Genomic DNA, 22,270 nt, shown 5'->3' with positions numbered 1-22,270 from the left:
TGGAAAGAAGAACAGGGGGAAGGTGGCGACAGAAGGAAAGAAGAACAGATGGAAGGCTACACCCCTTTTCTAAGTGCTTGCTCCAGCTTTTCTCGAATTTTAATGCTTACATGGCTGTTCGGAGGAAAAGTGCACCGCGAGGCAGCTAGCAACTCCAACGCTTTGAGACCCTCACATGTGATTTGCTGCACTTTATAAATCCAGATTGATTGACTGAGAACATCAGCCTGATAAGAACACAGCCTACCTTTTCTTAGAAATCTTGTAAATCAATCAATATGAAACAAGTTGCTTCATGAGCACTTTCAAATTCATGTAGTTGCTGATGAGTGTTTGCGTTCGGTGTTTGGACGAACGTGAAATAGCGTGGTAAGAGCTGTAGTCAGTGATTGGATGAAGGTAACAAAGAGCAGTAACAGATCTATCCTGCAGAAATCAGACCGCAGCACATGATCACAGGCTCTCATGCGGTTTCAGGCAGCACTGTGGGTTATTGATTTGTTGTCTGAGTATCTGTACGGGTGCCTGAGTGTCTGTGTGAGTGGGTGGGGGAGGGTGACTCTGTGCATAGATGTGTGAGTGGGTGATTCACTGACCCACCAGCACGTTCTTATAGACCCTTATTTAGGTTAAACCTGGATGTAAAGACACCCACAACAATAACATCACAAGGGATAGTCACTAGCCAATCCCCTTTACTCCAAACAGATCCACGCTCAACTGGGCAGATGAAGTGTAATAAAGATTTAATCAAGGTATCACCATTTACAAATGTGGCTCTCCAGGTACAGCAGGTACCTCCCTCCATGTGTCTCTCAAAGCACACTTTTATTAACCGGGGGTCTTGCAACTGCATATTAAAAAGAGCTACATAACAAGAATAGACAAGTAACTGACGGGTCTTACTGAATATCTGACATTGACTCACATAACCCTGCACAGGGCGGGAGAGACAATGTTTAAGATGGCCGCCTCAGAATTAAAACTGCCCGCCATAATTGCAAATTACAGGTCTTACTGAACATCTGACATTGAGTTACAAAAATGTAACATTAGTGCATTTCCGGAGGCGTATGCCCCGCGATTCTGATCTTCATAGAAACTGATCTCTGTTCACACGGTATCCATCGCAAGGCAGGACTTTTTCTGCCCGTTATGTTAAATGCTCATTAAACTAAAATGCGGGACTGTGACTGACCGCACTGTTTCATGTCCACAATACGTTTTAAGTTCTAGATTTTAATTTCGTAAAAAGGGAATCGGCACGCCGGACTCGCGGTGCCCAATTGACATTAACAGTGCGGAGATAGGGGATTTCATTAGAGATATCGACCAGCCTATCATCAGGCTATTTTTATTCTCTGGAGGTCCTTTCTGCCCTGGATTTACAGATTTTAATGTTGTGATTGGAAATATATATTGTTTTCCTGAAGAAGGTGAAGGCTGTAGATTAATTGCCCACCGAAACGCATCGATGCTTCTGAAAGAGGAAACTACGTTAAGTCTGAGGAGACAATTATATTGAATGAAGAAGTTGGAATAATAACCTAAACAATTATAATTGATCTATGTCTGACTAACGTAGTGTCTCTCCAAAAATAGGAATTACCCTTCCTTATTGTATTCCCATTTGTGTATTGTTGTAAAATTGGTGTTTTCTACCTTTGAATGTTATAAGTAATGAATTAAATATTTTTTCTGTCTGATCAATCCTGTCACTGTTTTTAAAATTATTGCATATGTTATGGGAAGAGTACAAGAATCCGATAAAATACATTGTATATTGTGCTCTTAAGGGTTTTAATGAATATTTGAATACATTTGTATTTATCTATTTATGTTTTTAATTTGTTTTGATTACATTCCCTCTTTGTTCATTTTCATCTGACTGGTGAGTAAAGGTTGTTTGTGGCAAATTGATGCTTTGTGTGTAACATTTACCCGAAGGGGACTTTCTTTTAGACTTCGGTCTTTACAAAAACGTACACAGAGCCAGAGTGACCACGTTTAAGATGGCCATAACAGATTCAAAACTGCCTGCCAGGATGACAGAGCTTACTGAAGATCTGACATAGAGTCGCGTAACCGTACACAGGGCCAGAGTGTCAACACTTAAGATAGCCGCTGATGATTCAAAACTGCCGACCATGATTGGCAGGGCCAACACAACGTATGATTGGCAACTGACAGACTTTACTGATGATCTGACATAGTCACGTAATTGTACATACGGCGAGAATAACAGCATTCAAGATGGCCGCTATAGATCCAAAACTGCCGACCATGATTGGCAGGGCCAACACAACGTGTACACCTCCATCACTGATGCATAGAGAGCTGCATTTGGGAAGCAGAAGCTGGGGTTGCAGACGTTACAGTCTTGAAGAAAACGTTACTTACCTTCGGTAACTATATTTCTGGTACATGCCTTACCTTCCTACTGAGTGCTCACCCTATAAATTATATCTCCAGGCTTCACAGCAGTCAGATAAAAATCCCCAGCAATAGCTCGCCAGTGCGATGAAGGGGCACCTTGTAGCTCCAGCCATGACTCTGGCTCTGTTCCTGATGATACCAGAGTATATCAGGCACCAACCTGTGTGCTGGCATCAGTTCCTAAAATTCTTGCACTGCTTAGCGAGAAGTGCAGAGAAGAACAGTACACAAACAACAGCAACAAAGACACCACATTGCATGTTTGCATACTTTGGGATCTTACTCCCAGATGAGAAGGTCAGGTTATTAGGAATCTACAGAAAGATTATAGGGCGGATTTAAAGTTTGGTGGAGAGGGTACTCCATTGCAGCAGTGAAACAGTACCCTATTTCACCAAAATCTCAGTCTACCCCTCCCCCCCCCACAATTTTGAGGTGGGCAAACAGTAGGTCGATGACGAAGCATACTCAAACTCTGTCGCCAACATACTCCTGTAATGGCCCAATAGTGTACAGGCTGTTGGAGGTAAGCCATCGGACCTGTAGCAATGTAACTATGGTGTGAATGATGTCACAGAGACTATGACATCAACGGAGGAATGTTGATGTTCAAGGAGTGGTAGTAGTAATAGCCGCACCGCTTATATTAATATGCACATGAATGAGCGGCAGGCATAATCAATAAATATAGAGTGCAGTCACGGTGTCTGTCTGTGTGTTTTGGATCATCACAAACTGGCGATGAGCATTGATCGACCCGGCACCATACAGAAAAGAACTGCTTCCCTTGTCAACACAGGGACACCACATAGACTGCTTCCTTTGTCAACAATTGCCACTCTGGTAACGGTGCTGTAGCGAGAACACACTAAAATAATTTAGCAGAATTCGGTATTGTCGGCGAGTTTGGAGCTTTCAGTGGTAAAATTGGACATTTGTGCATGCATGCAGTAAATAACATGAGATCTGGTGATGTCCAATTAGGCAGCCATTTTGAAATTAGGCACAACGCAAGAACGAAACAAGTCTCGGCAGCCTTCTTGAGATCAGGCAGTTGGCAATAGACTTGTGTGAATAGCATAATTTAGAGGTGAGGCAAATATCAAATTTATACCAAAATAAGTGGGTTTCTTTTTAAAAAGAAGATAAACAGTCAAAAACAACAAACAAATCATGTATTAACCTGCACTTTGTTATTACGAAGGATAAGTTAGCAAATTACAAAGTAAAAAGAAATTGTTAGATGAAGGAGAGAGTTCAACATCGTCAAACATGCAAATGGATAACATTTATGTACACAAGGAAGATAATATTTCAAGTACAACTTGTAGGAGACCTCTACTATTTGATGTAACAGATCTACAAACTATAGCCTAAAGATGAGAAAACTGGAAAAGGCGATTTACATTTTTTTAAAGGCTACATGTAAGAAGTGTACAGATAAACAAGTAAAGGATCTGTCATTAAATTTACTAAGAGATAAAATAGAGGATTATACTGAAACTTTTCCTGATTCAGAAAGACACACATAAGAAGGACTCATGAAATATTTGGATGAGAGATTTGATCCGCAAAGAAATGTAGAAAAAACATATGACTTATAAATAATTTTGTGAATGGCACGCACGGAAGCCCAAGCAAAGAAACATGCAACTAATATGGAGCAAAGTAGAATAAAACAATAGAACACGTTAAACAAATGGTCAAGAAGGATAACAAAAATGATAAAACAGAGTTTCACCGAAGTGAAAAAAACAGAGCTATAGGTGTGTATTGCCATTTACACATTCAAATGCAAGGAAGGGACTGGAACAAAAATGCAACAAATGCAGAAAATTATATCACAAGGCAACTTAAACAAGATTTTTTTTAAATTAAACAGGTTGGAGAAAGCTGCCAAAAACAAATATCAAGCATGTGAAACAAATGGGAGTATTAGAAGATGATCGTGCAGAAGACTCTGAACAAACAGAACAATTATATATGATGAGCGAGGAAAATGTAAATGAAAATAAAAATGAGCGAGTCCTACTAATTAAAAAAGAGCAGATAAAAAAACGAATTCTGTTGAAAGAATCTCTTTGTACTAGTTTAGGGGAGCAACATGCAATAATATGTGTGTCACTGATTGTGATAAAATGAAAGAAAAGCGAATGCTCATTCTTGCTAATGTGAGTGTTTTTCAAAGGGGAACAAAGAATCCTGTTGTTTGTATAGGAAAAGTTGAAGAACATGTGTAATATGGAAATGTATCCAGTAAAGAGGACCTATTTTGAAGGAGGAGGTACTGGGCCCCTGCTTACAAAGTAATGACAGTGCTCAAATAGCTACTAGCCATGACTTTTGATATTACAACAGAGAATACAATATTAAGAAAATTCACGATTTGTTTAAAAGTTTGCGGAAACTAAAAGGAAAAACTATTACCCTGCATATAAATGAAGCAGTTACACCTCTATGACAAGTACACAGGAGAGTTCCAATTAATCTACAAGCTGAAGAAGAAATAAACTCATTGCTACAACAGGTATTATTGAGATGACAATTAAGCCAATACCTTGGGTATCTCCAATAGTAATAGTTCCCAAGACAAATACACATAAAATCAGAATATGTGTGGGCATGCAAATGCGAGGGAGAGAGAGAGAGAGACATCCTGGACCACAGCTGAACAATATGATCAGCAATCTCAATAGAGCAATTGAATTTTCAAAATTGGATCTTGCTAAAGAACATCATCAATTAGAAATTGATCAACAACCACGGTACATACCTACATTTTCCACTCATTTAGGCTTATTCAATTATAAAAGATTGAATTTTAGTATATGTTCATCAGCAGAAAATTTTCACTAAGTCAAAATAAATTGACCGGACCAGCAAAAAATTCTAAGGACTATAGTGAACGCATACTAGCGCTTGTAAAGACACAAGATGAACATGATCATATTACATTCAGAGAAATGTGAGATTAATAAAAATGGAACTAACTTTTTATGGAACATATTTTCAAAGAAAGGAATGAGGCCAGATTCAATTAAAGTATCATCTTTAAATTCCACAGATAGCTCTAAAAATATATCTGAATTACGTTCATTTTTAGGAATGTCCAGGTATTGCTCGTTGCATTGAAGACTATGCTATTATTAGTTCAACCCCTACAAGATTTAACAAAGGAAGGACAAATATTTTATTGGAATGAAAGAGGCGATCATGCATTTAAAAAGATTAAAGAAGACATAATATTGGCAGCAAATTTGAAATACTTTGATCCAGAGTTATGTACTGAGTTAATAGTGGATGCAAGCCCAGTCAGATTAGATGCCATTCTTGTACAACATAAAGTGGTAAGAAAATCACCTCTGCATATAATCGTTCCTGCCAGTAGAAGTTTAGGCAATGAAGAAAGAAATACTCACAGTCAGAAAAAGATAGTCTGGTTGTGGTTTGGGCATGTGAGCATTATCATGGCTTCTTATATGGTAAGCCTTTTGTGATAATTACAGATCATCAAACACTAACAACTATTTTTGGTAATCCAAAAGTGAAGACGCCTTCTTGCATTGAAAGATGGGGCATGAAACGGATGTATTACAATTAAGGGCTATATGTATCAAGCCTTTTTGGATTCGCAAAGGCCGGAATTCGGCAAATTCCGGCCTTTGCGAATCGCAAAAGGCTGTTTAGCATTTTTTGGTATGTATTTAAAAATCGCATCATAAGGAATCGCAAAAATGTGCGATTCCTTATTTTGCTATAGCATTTAAGGAATCGCAATTTTGCGATTCCTTAAATGCTATGTATGATGTATGTATCAGCGCTTAGAGACCCCTGTGGTTATAACGCGCCATATAAATTAAATAAATTAAATAAAATAAATAAATAAATAAAATGATGCAATTTTCAATAGCGATTTTAGCTTAAGAAATCGCAATTTACCACCAACTTTCAATTGGTGGTAAATTGCGATTTCTCATAAAAATGCACAAATTGGCTTTTTTAAATGTGGCATGTGACGCACATACAGGCCCATAGGGCATGTATGTGCGCCATATGCACACAAATGCTGATTTCAGGGGTGCAGCAGGGTGTCCTTGAGACACCTTTGCACCCTTGAAATCAATCTCATTCTGCGAATTCACAAATTGCAATTCGCAACATGAAATGCATTTCATATTCATTCCTATGGGCCTCCCGGCCCATAGGAATGAATGGGTAATTATTCCTTATTTGCAAATTCGCAAATAAGGAATAATTGGAAATCGCTAAAAAATAGCGATTTTCTACATACATACCATTTTGCGATTTCTAAATAGCCATTCCTTAAAAATCACTATTTAGAAATCGCAAATGGTGATGATGATACATATGGCCCTAAGGCTCCCTGTTTTCCGTTTTTACTCATTTTTACAGATAAATATAGACAGAAAGCCATTCATTTTGTTTTCTGTATTTATTTTTAAATTTGGATAAAAATGGAAATTGGGTACTTTTTGAGTGATTCTAAATACACTTTGCCATGACTGCCAGACCAATACCTGTGTGGATTGATAGGAAAGGGGATTAAAAAAGAAAGGAATTTTAGCAAAGAGGCTTAAACCGCAGTAGATATTCACAAGGCTGATACTGAAATTTTTCGGGTGTTCATATCACTCAAACCTGGCAGGCATTGATGCATGACTGAATATTTATTGGTTAAATAAATGTGGAAATATACCAGTTTCAGCTTTATTTGTTTCACAAAACCCATAATAAATATGGATAAATACAGATAAAGTTGACAAATAAATATGGATAAATACAGATGGAAATGTCCAAAAATAAATACCATAAAACCAGGAGCCCTAATTACAATTTGAAAGTTGTTCACATGGGACGGTTTCACAAAAGAATAACTCCATTGTGGCCACAAGTGAATGGAATGGTGGAGATGAAGATGGCTACGATTAAGAAATCTCTGCAAAGAGCAAAACGTATCACAAATCAAAGCCCTATGTCAAGTGCTTCGTGATAACTGGAATATACTTCCTTGATCAACAGGGAAAAAGTCCTTTAGAATTGATGTCTGGACAGAGTCAACAAACACGATTGCCACATTTACCTTCAGACCCTCCAAGAGAACAAAACAAAATTTCAAGAAAAGATAAATAAATGAAAGAAAGGATGAAATATTATGCAGAACATATTAAAGGAAGAAAATATCAAATAGGGAATCTACTTTTGGTGAAACAGAAACAAATGATGAAGTTTTATAGTAGATTTAATCCTTCACCTTTGATAATAACAAAAGTACACGGTTCAGCAGTTAATTTAGACGATAAGTAAGTGATAACTAGGAATAAAACTTATTTTATAATATTTGTAACTCAAATTCCAGAAAAGGGACACAACAAACAAGATATATTTAGTGGACAAAATGCTTCTTCGAATGGACAAACTGTTTCTTCTTTGCTGAGAAGAACAACATGAGTACCTAAAAAAACACAAAGACTCATTGAACTGTGCCGATATATTTATTTATTCATTTGTTTTTTATTTACATATTTATTCATTTTATGTTATTGTTCTGTAGCTTTTTTTAAAGAAAAGAATTTCTATGACATCAGTGGTGATGTTGATGTTCAAGGTGTGGTCGCTGTAATAACCGATGAATGAGCTGCAGGCAGATTCAATAAATACTGAGTGTAGCCACGACGTGGGTCCCTGTTTTAGATCATCGCAAGACCGTCTACCCAATTTAGATTTGGCAGTCTGATGGGGGTGAGGGACAAATTAAAATACAAAAATTAGCCCACACCATGTGAGAAATGCCCATGGTGTGGGGTCCATTAATTTTACATTTTTGAAGAACAAACTCTTGTTTTGAGAATATTTTTTTTGAAAATGTGAAACTTTAGAAAAGTCTGACGGCCACCGATCAGATTGACGGAGCCATCCATCAAATGTTTCCAACAGTGTCAAGAACCAACACGACAGCAGTTCCTATCACTGTAGAGAGATGTCAGTAGAGCTGAAGGTCATTCTCTAAGTCTGGTGGATGGGATGCAAAGTACTCTGTTACCCTGATGAACATTAAGCCGTCCACCAAACTGCAGACCAAGCCCTACATATCCAACAGGAATGTATTTACCAAAAATAACTAACTTTTTTTTCAGATGGATAGATGGTCAAGCAGATTCTTCACCTCATGAATGATTGCCAAAGTATATCTCTGGGGTCGGGAGGGGCACTTTGACTAGTGCCGGTTAACCAAAACAGCTGACGCAAAATACCAGTCACCGCATTCCTGAAATAGGAGGCAGGAGTGCCTGGCAAAAGTAGGCAAAGATAACCATTTGGGCCAGCCGGCAGATGTCAGCAACTGGAGCATGAGTATGGTTTATGTAGGAAGGCTCTGCAGGTCTGGGGTCCAGTCTAAGAAGTCACACATTGTCCTTGGTCAGAGGTGGAGGAAGGAAGGAAGATGCAAGAGTGATAGACTGGACATATAAAATGCAGAAACTACTTTGGGTGAGAAGGGTGGGCATGTGCGAAGAACCAACTTCTCTGAGTGAAAGCTTTGCACCTGAACCGTATCGCTCCCCCAATTCTGAAGTTACTGTGACAGGAGGCACCACTGAACGGCCATCATCCACCACATGGCGTGTGGCACCAACAGAATGACGCAAGACGTGCAGGACCTGGAGACCTGCCTCGAGTTAGTCTGAATTCTCAGAATCATCTTGCAAATATCCGTGATCTTCTGAGGAGGAGTGATCATACTGCCTCTGTGAAGGTCAGCCTCTGCAAGGGAGAGATGTGGGACTACTTGGTATGGGTGGTAAATTCTAGTGTGAAAGACAGTCATCATCTGCAGACGATGATCCCTTTACATATTCAGGGTCTCACTTGCACAAGCCAGTCTCATCCGTCTTGTGGAGAAAGAAGTAGAAGGAAGAGATACCTTATTTCTAGAGGCATCACTTCTACTGCCCCTTGCACAACACTGCAAGGGATGCTGCCTCCAAAACTGAGGCTCGTGGCACAGAGCACATCCTGGCGGAAGGAAGCAGGACAGACAGGGAGGGAAGGGCGTAGCCCTTGCAGATTGTCAGGATAACCCAGCGATCTGCCAGGATCACCCCTGCATTGGTCGAAAAACTGGAGACCCGTTCCCCACAGAAGATGGTGGTGATCAAAGCAGAGAATTTTGAGGCAACAGAGCTGGTATATGATGGTGGGGAATGCATCGGCTGCTGCTGTTTTAATCCGCGAACTCTGCCTACGCCTGGAAAGGAGCAGTATGCCTGCTCGGGTGTTTGGGCAGGCTGACATTGGCTAAGTGAAGACTGTATTGCCATGGAGTAGCCACAAATCTTTCTATATTGTTAGTGGAATTGCCACACTGGACTGCCGGTGCCCAGTGTTGGAGCCATAACTCTGCTCTTTGTGAAGCATTAGGGGGAACAGTTGGCTTTCTCCCCGAACAGCTGCTCACCACTGAAAAGCCTATGCATTATCCATGACTGTAGCTTTCACATCTCCAGAAAAGCCGGTGGAATGCATCCAAGCATGTCAGCGGGGCATGACTGCCCTGCCCGTGGATTGAGATATAATGTCCTCAGAGTCAAGACTGTACTTCTGTTTGCATGCATCAAGCCGAGATTTACCAGGTTTGAAAATGGCTTTTTTATGTTGTCTACCAATCAGATCACGTAAATTGTGCCCAATTACCACAAGGGGACCCAGAAGGCAGTTTGCATTAGCAGTGCAGAGGCTCAGGATGTCAAAAGTAAAAACTTTTCAGACCACAGGATCAAGTTTCCTCAACTTCCTTTCAGAAGGTGCCATAAGGAAGGCATTTGATTGATGTTTCAAGGAAGATTTTTGGACAACTAGACTTTAAGATGACAGGTGAGAGGACAACAAGTTGTTATCATCTGCAGCAGGTTAATGATATCGGACATATATAGCTGGGTTCTACTCCAAGGAAAAGTAAGAGTTGGGTATCGGGGACAGTGTTGAGACCCCAAGCACCCCTGGAGTGGGCACATTACCTCAAGGAAGAAGAGGACTTCAGATCACCTTGCCAGTGGGTGTAGTATAAGGCTGTGATGTCCCCCTGCAGGCTATAGCCAGAAACATATTTGACTTCTGCTCCCTGATAATCCTTTGAGTGCATGGTGGCACTTGAATCGCATCCACCACGTCATGTTCTGATCCGGATAGCTGACACAATTTCAAAACCAAAAATATTGTGCCAAAAAATATTGATAACTAAACTATCGTTTCTCTATACATATGTCACAAGCTTTATCTTTTATTGATTTAGTGAGAATTTTGTTGTAGGTTTTTATCTATTCGATTATTTATGTTTTAATGAGCTACACATTTTATCGAACAAGAGAGAACTGTGCAGCAAGTTTTTTATCTATTTATGCATTTCTCCCTCGCATTGAAATTGTAGATGCTTTTATGATATTTATATCGAAATAAAGCTTGATTGACTGGACTATACATATAATGGTAAGTACAAAAATATTTAAAAAAAGATATTGTTTTACACTGATATTAAAAAATATATATAATAATATTGGTTGTTTAATATATATAGTTAAAACGATAACTATTAAATATTATAACATTAATATAATGTACATTAAATATGTTTAAGTAATATTTAAGCATATATAAATATAAACTTATTTAAACAAACACACACACACATATATATGAATGTGTGTATATTTATATGCACATATATAATGTAGAACTATGGGGCCGATTACGATGGCGGTCGGACGTGTACCATCATTTCGGAATCAGTACTGCCAGACAAGTAGGCGGCGGTCCCGACCTCCAAATTACAATTCGATCACAGTGTGGGCGGTCAGAAACATGCCTTTTTGCATTGAGGCTTGTGCTGCGGCGCAGAAAAGGGCTGCAGCACAAGCCTCAATGCATAAAGGCACGTTTAGAAACAACCCTGCACCGATTGCTATGCACCATGTGGTGCCAGGCACAGAGTGCATGGATGTTTTGAGGGGGCACCATGGGTACTCTAATGTTTTTTAAATATACCACTATAACAACTATGGCCGCCATTATGATGTCGGGCAAAAAGCCATTCGACAGCTTATCAGAGGCTTTCCGCCCGACATCATAGGTGTCCGTCTGAATACTGTATTATGATACTGGTGGTTGGAAGGAAACCTGTGGGGGAATTCCGCTACGCGTGTGGATTTTTAATCCCAAAATGGCATTGTAGCCAGCCTTAGCTATTAGCTCTGCCGTCAGGATTACAATGTTGCTTTCCACCAGCCTTTCATGGCGATCCACCCACCATGAAAAGGCAGGCAGAAAGTATTAATTTTTTTATTTTATTTTAGGAGTTTTATTTAGCACTAGCTTGACCCGAAGGTATCAGAGCGCTTTACAACATGTACAGTTAAGTGCAATTATGTAGTACATATATTATGATAGTCCATGGAGGATCGAGCCGCGTATAGCTCTGATACGAGAGCGGGCGAGCATGGAGCGGGTAGGGTGTTGATCCTTCTGGATGAGCGTCTAATCAGATTCTATGCTTTACCAGGTCGGGAGACCGAGAGGTTTGCTGGGTCCATGTCAAAGTCCACCGTGAAGAGAATACAAAAAGATGGAGAACCGTGAGAGGAGCATCCTTGGATCTTATCGTTTTGCTCGAGAGCGGTCTAGGAAGAGGACTTTGAGCAGGTTCTTGAATTTGGGGAATGAGGGCATCGTTCTGATGTCGAGGGGCTGGGGGTCGGAGTTCCAGATTTTTGGGGCGTTACCAGCGAAAGATTTGGCTGCAGTATTTTGCTTGCGAGTTTTCAGAGGGATGAGCAGTGTTGTAGTGTGTAGGGCTTTATGCATCCCTGCTATGGGGCCTGGGGGGGGGCACCTGTGGTGCCACCCTAAACATTACTGAACCAAGTGCGGTTCCTACCAGACGGTGCAGGAATGTTTGAAAACATCAATTTTTGTATTTCATCTATTGCTGTGGTCCTTTTCCGGCCGCCGCACAAGCTGCAATAGTGAAATGGATGTTTCCGACCGACCATAGGGCGGTTGCATCCTAATACCGCGAGTGGAACCACCGACTAATAGTCGGTGTAATTCCATCCCACTAAGGTGTCAGAATATCGTAATAGGGCTATATATATATATATCTATCTATACTAATATAATAAAGAGAGAGCCCAAACCTTTGAGGCGGGTAATCTCGGGAACCACAGCACCAATCACAACACCCAATACAGCGTTGGAAAGGGCAGTTTCAGCAGAAGGACATAGGCTATGCAGACGCCCACCATATACATTTAAAAGGTAAAAGAACGTGCCAGCAAAGTAGTCCTTTGTGGGCGTGTCTGCATTGTACTGTGGGCGTGTGCTGGGGGGCGTGACAAACACTGGGGGCGTGTTGTAGGTTCCGCCCTTCATGCCATGTCTCACATTGTGTGCTGTGGGCATGTGCTGGGGGAGTGGGCGTGTGCGGGGCGCGGGATTATGGAGGAAAAAAACGAGCGTTGTGCCCAATATTTCATTGTTTTTTCTTCCCAGGTTCTGTACATTCCAGCTCCGGGTGTCCACCCTGCTCCCTTTAAATACCCCTGCACCCCATAATCATAACCCACCCGTACTCCTTAAAATACCCCAACACCCTTAAACACTAACTCATCTTAACCCTATAAATATACCCTGTACCCCAAAACCCAAACCTATCCCTAAACCCTAAAAATATCCCTGTACCCCAAAACCCAGACCTAGCCCTGAACCCTATAAATACCCCGTACCTCAAAACCCAAACCTACCCCTGAACCCTAAAAATACCCCTGTATCCCAAAAGCCAAACCTAGCCCTGAACCCTAAAAATACCCCTGTACCCCAAAACCCAAACCTACCTCTGAACCCTAAAATACCCCTGTACCCCAAAACCCAAACCTAGCCCTGAACCCTTAAAATACCCCTGTACCCCAAAACCCAAACCTACCCCTGAACCCTAAAAATACCCCTGTACCCCAAAACCCAAACCTAGCCCTGAACCATAAAATAACACTGTACCCCAAAACCCAAACCTACCCCTGAACCCTAAAATACCCCTGTACCTCAAAACCCAAACCTAACCCTGAACCCTAAAAATACCCCAGTACCCCAAAACCCAAACCTACCCTGAACCCTTAAAATGCCCCTGTACCCCAAAACCCAAACCTATCCCGAAAACTACCCCTGTGCCACAAAACCCAAAACTATATCTGAACCCTTAAAATACCCAAACACCCCAAAACATATACCTCAGTACCCCAAAACATATACCCCTATACCCATACTTACCTTATCCAAACATTAAAAAAACATGCTTTTACTATTCATGCATTTACAACGAATTTTGTTGTAAATGTATGCGTGGTAAAAGCATATAAAATGTAATGCCATGCGTTATAATGGCATTGCGGAGTCATGGTAATGAAAGTATGCGGAGTGATGGTATGCGGAAAGAAAGTTGCGGAATAATGGGTGTTTACCCTCCCCCGGTAAGTACATTGGTGGCATGGCGGGCCACATCTCCAGCAACATACTCATATTTTTTCACCACTGATTTGAAAAATGCACAGGTCTCTCTCATTGATGGCCAGCACCGACATACACTTTTAGACACACCGCCCGCCACAAGTTCTAGAATTGCGAACTTTAGAGCTGGGGAGCTACGTTCGAATCGCGGCATCAGCTCAACATCCTGTGATTCCAGGCAAATCGCTTTGTCTTCCCGTGCCTAACACAAATGAATGTGTTCTTCTGTAATGTAAATTGTGCTCATGCCATGTTGTCGAGTTTGCGCTATATAATATTGCAAGGAAAAATAAAGTAGGGAAACTCGAGTTCACACACTACTGAACGCGCACTCTTAAGTGCATCAGCAGTGCACTGTGAATCGGAGCGTTTCACAGGCCTGTCACAGATAATAAATGCTATCAAAACGAAATCCTACAAAACAATATACTACTGGCCGGCAGCAATTCATACCCGGACAACGTCGGGACGAGCTGCTAATATATATATATATATATATATATACATATATATATATATACACACACATATATATTTACATAAAGATATCAAAATAAATTTTAAATATTACAAATAAAGTACAAGAAAATGTAAAATATTTGTAATTTAATTATACATAAAACAGTAAACCATATATAAAATATGTTTTACTAAAAATATCATAAAAATTACTTAAATGTATATATATATAATTAAATGCATGAACACATAATAATAAATATTTCAACAATACTATAAAAAAACTATTAAACTCCAAGAATAATAAATATACTATTCCCACTCCAGTATGTGCAATAGTAGCGAAAGCAACTGCCGTACCGGCGGCGGACATCCGCCTTTGATCGTAACCCAGAAAACCGCCGGTCCATGGCAATGACTACCGTGGCGGTGAGATTTTCCGCCTGCCACTTTCCCGCCGGTAGCAGTCCACACGCCAGCCTAGCGGGCGGAACTGGACCGCCACAATGGTGCCGGTGCAGGGCCAGGCTCCGCCAGCATGATTACAATGCCGGCAGTAGACAGCCCTTCTGCGGTAGGTGGGACCACCATGGAAAGGCATGCAGAAAATGTCTCCGGGGGCCCATTGCGGGCCCCCCAATGTTTTGGGGGGGTGTGTGGGTGCACTGGGGGGGTAACCATGGTACCCCCCTACATGTCCCTGTACCAGGTGGCAGTGCCTGCCACGCAGTGCAGGGACATACAGGACATGCTTTCGTGGACATCGCGGCGGTACTACTGGCAGCAGCAAGAGTAAAATTTACAATTCACACTCCAATATGTGCAAAAGCAGGGAAAGGGTTGGACTCAGGAGGATTTCAATTTATTATTCCCACTCCAATAAATACAAAAGTAAGAAAATCGTTGAACTCAGGAGGGTTACATTTACTATTCCCACTCCAGTCTGTGCAACAGTAGGTAAAGCGTTGGACTCAGGAGGGGTAAAATGTACTATTCCTACTCCATTCACTGCTACAGTACAGAGAGCACTTCAACCATTTTACATATTTTGACAACTCTATTGAATACCCAAAAATATAAAATTCTAAATATAAAAATAAAATTTCTTAATTTTAAAAACTTAAAAAATCATTTAAATATCACAATTTTAAATAATTATTATCAATTAAAACAAAAAGTTTTAATATAATTAAAATACCACACTATATTCCCGCAAACATTGCAGCCAACATTTAAAATGAAACACAAATAAACAAAGTATAACACAATTAACATAGGTAATATTTTTTTATAAATAACTTTTTTTAGTTCTCATTACTTAAATAACTTCTCCCTCCCTCTATAAACTAAACACAACTAAAATATAACTTAACAGATATGTTTATTTCACAATTCCCATCAGTCAATAAAATAATTAATAAAGTAATAATTAATTATCAATAAAATAACCCTGAAAACACAACAACCCACATCGGGCATATAATTAAAAAAAAAATAATTACACAATGTACATAATTAACTATCAATTAAATAATTGATAATAATTTCACTTAATTATTAATTAATTATAATTAATTTACTTCTCACCCTATACCCCTATAAACCCCACAGCCCGCACACCTAAAACATAACTTAAATAATAAATTACACAATTTACCTAATTATCAATTAAATAATTAATAATAATAAAAATAATTAATTCATTAAAATAATGTTTTCTTCCACTCTGTACCCCTATAAATCCTACAACCCACACCTAAAACAGAACTTAAAAAACTAATTAACTAAACAATTTATAATTTATCAATTAACTAATTAATAATTACAATAATAATTATTCATTTTTTATATTTAAATTACTTTCCACAGTATACCGCTACAAACCTCACAATATGCTACAACACTAAAACTTGCAATAAACTATTTAATTAAATTTAGAAAACAACAAACAATTTACAACCTATATTAAAAAACAAACAATAATTATACAATTTATAACATATACAATTAAAAGATATTGGGCCAGATGTAGGTATCCAAAGACCGTTCGGAAACGGCCGAAAATACCGATTTTCGGCCGTTTCCAACCGGTATTTGGATATTGAGATGTAGGGGCATGTCAAATTACAGAATCGGTAATTTTACAGAATTTGTAATTTTTCCGATTCGGTAAAATACCTAATTGGTAAAATTACTGATTCTGTAATTTAACATGTAGGTAGCACTGTAATCAGTGCTACAAGGGTTTAAGAATTTGTTATTTACCACCAACTAGAAGCTGGTGGTAAATACTGAAAACCCTCCAAAAAGCATTAAAAAACGTGCCATGTTGCAGACATACATGCCCTAAGGGCATGTATGTCAGCAACATGTGCACCCATGCACAATTGAGGGGTGCAACAGGGTGTCAAAGTGACACCCCGTCCCCCTTTCAAATTCGGTAATTTTACCGAATCGATATTTACTGATGCGGTAATTGACATTGATTCCTATGGGCCTCAAGGCTCATAGGAATCAATGGCAATTACAGAATCGGTAAATACCGATTCAGTAAAATTACCGAATCATTCCGATTCGGTAATTAATTTGGTGAAATTACCTACATACTGATTGCCAGTTCTTAAATACAGAATCGGTATGATTCGGTATTTAAGAATCGGTAATCTGGGATTACCTACATCGGGCCCATAATAAACTAAATAATTTAAAAACGATATTATTAACAACTATATATTTTTAAACAATGTTAACAACATAGATATTTTTGACATTGATAATACTTACCTCAGAAAATCAATATTCTTGTCAATAATATTTCTGCATCACAATAGTTGTGGTGGGTCACGATATTAAAAACTCGATATTTCTGCATCGCAATACTTTTTACTCTATATTTTGTCCGAATACCTCTGATCCAAGACACCACATGCAGATCCAAAAGGGACATCTACTTAAAGCATTTTCAACAAGGTGTGAAAACTGAAAGTATCGAAGGACACATTTGAATATGTAGGTGTGGAAATGCTGAAGAAGGAGTTCAGAAGAATACACATGAGTGTTTCTTCAGTAGCTTATCAGGGAATTCTGGACTGAAATTATAACTAGACATTGGGTTGTGTCATCCTACAGGACTCCAGCCAATTCGAAGAACAGGAAAAATCACCCAATCATAAAACACTGAAAATCATTTCAACTAAGGGGTCTATTAGGATGGCGGATGGATGGCCGCCGCTGGGCCGGTGGTAGCAACCGCTGGACCGGAGGCAGACATCCGCCCGCTATCGCAACCAAGAAAACCGCCGGTCCATGGAGGTGATGACCGCGGCGGTGCATTTTCTGACCACCATCCTAATAGACCCCTAAGGGCCAGATTCCGATCTTGTTCGGAAAGCAAACTAAACCACTCGGGTCAGGAATGCTTTCCGTACGACTCGTGTCAGGGGAGTCCAACCGAACAAGTACGATGCATTTGAATGCCTCGGGATACGATTCGGTTGGACTCCAATTGACTTCAATGGGAGCCTGTGTACCGAACACGTACACAGGCTCCCATTGACAAAAGGGGTGGTTGGGGATAATCGTGCACACTGTGGCGGGCACCTCTTTGTGCCTGCCACAATGTGCATGGTCTGAACGGGGGGACCCATGTGCACGATTCAGAGGGTCCCGGTTGAAGGGGGGCCTGCTATGGGCCACCGAAGACTGATTCCGGCAGCCTTTTCGATCCAAGCGAAACGAATCATAAAGGGTGTCCGAATCGTTCACCGTACTTGCTCGCTTGGAAAACCTATTCCATAGATCTGTACATTTTGGCACCGGAGGGCTCTATCCCTCCGTATGCTTTCATGAACTGATTTGGTCAGCGCTAAGGGTTTCCAGGCATCGTACTTGGTCATTTGGAATTGGGAATGAGTTGGTCGGAAACAAGGGCTCCGGATCGGTTTAGGTAAAACCAAATCTGATTTGGAGCCCTTACGACCGAGGGCGGAATCGGGCCCATAGTTGCTAAATCAAACTCAAACTTTATCCCGAACCTTAACTGTAGACTATGACCCTTACCCTAAGCCGTACCCAGCAGTTTTCAACTTGTGGACCGGGGGACCCCTGGGAGTCAGTGAAACCTATTCAGGGAATCTGGGACTGATTCAAAAATTAAACATTATTAACCGATTAATAAAGTGTATATAAATGAAAAAGTGATACGTCAAACATGTAAATGTGAAGGAAGAAATTGGAGGCTAAAAATTATGTTATCTTCAGATGGATTCCTGGGGGCAGTGCGACTGCATCAATCAAAATATAGTTTGGACGACGAGTGGCCTCAATTTAATTTAGAAAATATCCAACCTTCCTAATACAATTGAAATCTTGATTTCTTTTTTATATTTGTTTGTGAATCAAGTAAAGTATTTCATCATTTGTACATTTGTTTGATTAGTGCTTGTCTCTGTATTTTTGTGCATTGATTTGTGATTCAAATCATCAAAAATGCTTATGCCGGGGTCCCCTATTTCCAGTGATGACTCAGTGGGTGTCGCCGGATTCCAATAATTATTCATTGGGAAAGTCCCTTGGTTCCAGTAATGATTAAGTGGGGATCCACAGTAGACAAAGGGGTAAGAACCACATCCCTACACCATAACCCTACAGCCTAATCCCTAACCCTAATCTCTTTTCAGCAATTTATCTTGTCTACACTTTGCTTCACATGGTGTTCGGTAGGTTACCTTTTCAATGCTTCAGAAGCGCTGCTTTGAACAACTCTTGCCTGGTTCATCTACTAGAAGAATTTTCCTAACGGGTAAAATTTTTAAATATCAAGAGTTGTAAGTTGATATGTTTCGTCAACTAGAAGCAGGACGTGGCTTGACAAACCACTGAATAGTCAAATTCAGTAAGAATTCTGTGTATTTCCAATGAATATGTAAGTTAGGGAATTTGCACACAATGTATTTAAGGGAGAATTATTTAAATATTTAGAGATCACTCTAAAAACAAGCTTGATATAACTCTTTGGTGAATCAACACCCCTGAAGGTAGAAACATTGGGTCCGGTTTAGATCTTCAAAGGCGAGTTACTCTGTCACAACAGTAATGGATATCCCATCAGACGAAATATACATCTCATAGGATATTATGGGATTTATATTTCGGCAGACAGGATATCGATCACCGTTGTGACGGAGTAAGCCATCCACCAAGATGTAATCAGGTCCTTTGTGCTGGATAAAAGCATGTTCTCCAGATCTCCTGTCCTGGCCAAATTATATTACCAATAAACATTAGGCATAAAAGCTTCAGTTCGCTTTAAACCATTCAAGGATTACTGAACTGCAACCACCAATAATTTCTTCCCATTTAACATATATGTTTGTTATTTATAATGGCTGCAAAGCATGTATATTTAACTATATTTCCTACAAAATATTTGTAAGAGCACAATATTAAGTCATTTTTACGAAAAACATGGATTTGCTGATATCACGGCTGCTTGTTACACTGCGACTATTTCACATGTGTGGACGAGTGACCACCGCGGTCAACACGCATACAAAGTTCTAACAGAAAAAAAGAAATGGAATGAAAAATGGAATAAAAATATTTTTAAGGCTGAGGCTTAAGAGTAGCTGTCACTCACCCACTCACGCAAGGACCATGCGCTTCTCATACTCACATAGTGACCTCGTCACATACGGCAACAGACGTTCCGCCCATTCCCAGGAAAGCAAGCCTGCCATCTAGCTGAAGGATCCCAGGGAAGGGTGAGGGAGCAAACCTTCTGTCGTGGAGGTCCACTCTGCAATCGGCTGTGGAAAGACGGTCAGACTCAGGGCTGTTGGCGCGTCGGAAGCGAAGCGAGCGAGCCTGTGTGGTAGGGGACTCTGGGGCAGCTCGTACTGGGGAGTTGGGGCAGACTCCTCGACTGGGGTCATCTTCCATCAAACACTGGGTCTGTATGTGGGAGAGACAAAAAGCATGTATAGTCAACGCTGAACAATCCGCAAGCAGACCTTGCCCTTGCCTGACCTGCACTACACGCAAGGTCCTCTTTCTGCACTGATCACTCTTTCTTGAATTTATTGTTAGATCTTTGAAGATAATCCTTGTGAACATGTCCCAAAATGGAGATTAACTATGTGAGATTGTGTTCTGCCAGAACGCGATGGTTCCTTTCCACCCCATCAAACCCAACGTTCACAAGTTCTTGTCGCGCAGCATCACAACCATGCTTTCTGACAATAAACCGCAATAACTAGTGTGAGCAGCAGAGCTAAGGGACACATGACGTGATTGTAGTTTTGTAACAAGTCAAACCACCTTAAAGTTGTTTACTCCTATGAGATGATGAGAATTGTGTAACGAATAGCAGGGGGAACTCTATAACCTATTCATTTCTTAATCTTTCATGGTTCCACCCACCCTCAAACACTCATCAAATCATATCCTGCCACAAAAGACGCCTGAGACTAAACCAAGAACAGGAGTGGAATGGAAGGGTCTGATGTAAACTAGCACAACCTTCACATCTCTGGGACATGGCATTCTTTTACCTCCTTTCATGTGCATCTACTCGTGTTTCATGGATCATTGTAGAACCTTGATAGTCAACTCTTTACCAGTAAACAGAAACTCTGGGCTAGTTATAATACATTTTGGGTGGTATATCAAAGACCTGAATCTATCCCCTTTCATGTGTCACCCATGACTTATATTTCAGTACACCTCATTATCTTATAAATTACTAAAACCTTCATGACACAGAGGAAATCCCAACAAATTTACTCAATAATTATTCTAAACCAGTCACAGCACTGTAGGATCTGGAGCTGAAGGCTCACACATGCATAGACTCAGCTTGAGTGATCTCAAGGCCTCAAGTAAACTTGAAGGCCCCACAAATCATGTACAAGTTTTAAAAAACCACAACTTTTTCAATTATTTGCTGTCGCCCCTGAAATTAAATAAGCCCACCCTCTGTGTACTGCACTCCATGGTCCCACACATTCCTAAGACCCAGAGACTGAAGGTGCCCATAAACTGTGTACTATATTCTGGGGCCCCAAACTTTTCGAATCCTTGAAGCTCGAAGAAGCCTCTTGTCTGTGTCCTACACCTTATATGCTCACAAATTCAAAGTCAGACATTGAAAATGGCCATAAGCTCCAGAGCTCGCAGAAGCCTATGGTATGTGCACTCTACTCTGTGACCCACACAAGACTCCAATGCTTGAACAACCTCACTTTTTGTGTACTCCAATCAGTTGCCCCAAACAGTTGTCCCTGGAGTTCAGCAGCCCACAGTCTGACAGTTGCTTTCCATTGCCCCAAAAATTTCTAGACCCCAGGAGTTGAACACGCTCAGCATGCTGTGGCACATTACTTTGCTGATGCTGATTCTGAGCTTGTTGCGGTTCACGTCAGTCTCCTCCCAAATGTCGGTGTCATTAAAGCCAATGTTGGGGGCCTGGCCCAGACTGTCAGGTGGCCTCCCTGTAAGGACCGGTGGTGCATTCTCCTGATCGCTGAGGTGCTCGCCCTGTAGGACATCCTCCGTGTTCTCACGCAGCATGTCTCCAGGCACCGGAGTCACATTTACCACCCTGAGGAAGAAAGATATAGACAAGATTAAGGGCATGCAAATTGCAGACCCGGGGCAATTTACCAATATCTTATGCAAGCATAGCAGAGAGCAGGACAGCACCATAACCACATAGACATGGCTTTGCTGCTCTCTTCCCAAGCACTGGCACGCTTTCTGTATGCCTAGTGCCATGCAAACATCTGTGCACCATAGTTCAAAGGCA

At 40.5% G+C, this 22,270-nt stretch overlaps 1 protein-coding gene across 2 annotated transcripts in view; it reads right to left on the bottom strand.

The window, feature by feature from the left end:
• Positions 1 to 22,270, bottom strand: part of TTBK1 (tau tubulin kinase 1) — a 279,484-nt gene that overhangs the window by 143,782 nt on the left and 113,432 nt on the right. Inside the window, exons 10-11 of one of the 2 annotated variants that reach the window (XM_086925839.1) lie at positions 21,847 to 22,066; positions 20,141 to 20,418 (exon numbers count right to left, since the gene is read on the bottom strand). In XM_086925839.1, the coding sequence (XP_086781965.1) occupies positions 20,141 to 20,418; positions 21,847 to 22,066 (498 nt within the window). The remainder of the gene's footprint in view (positions 1 to 20,140; positions 20,419 to 21,846; positions 22,067 to 22,270) is intronic. The other variant, XM_086925840.1, reaches the window with a different exon arrangement.

Source organism: Lissotriton vulgaris, chromosome 6 (genome assembly GCF_964263255.1).
Source record: "Lissotriton vulgaris chromosome 6, aLisVul1.2, whole genome shotgun sequence".
Taxonomy (NCBI): domain Eukaryota; kingdom Metazoa; phylum Chordata; class Amphibia; order Caudata; family Salamandridae; genus Lissotriton; species Lissotriton vulgaris.
This window is presented reverse-complemented; position numbering and strand designations above follow the sequence as displayed.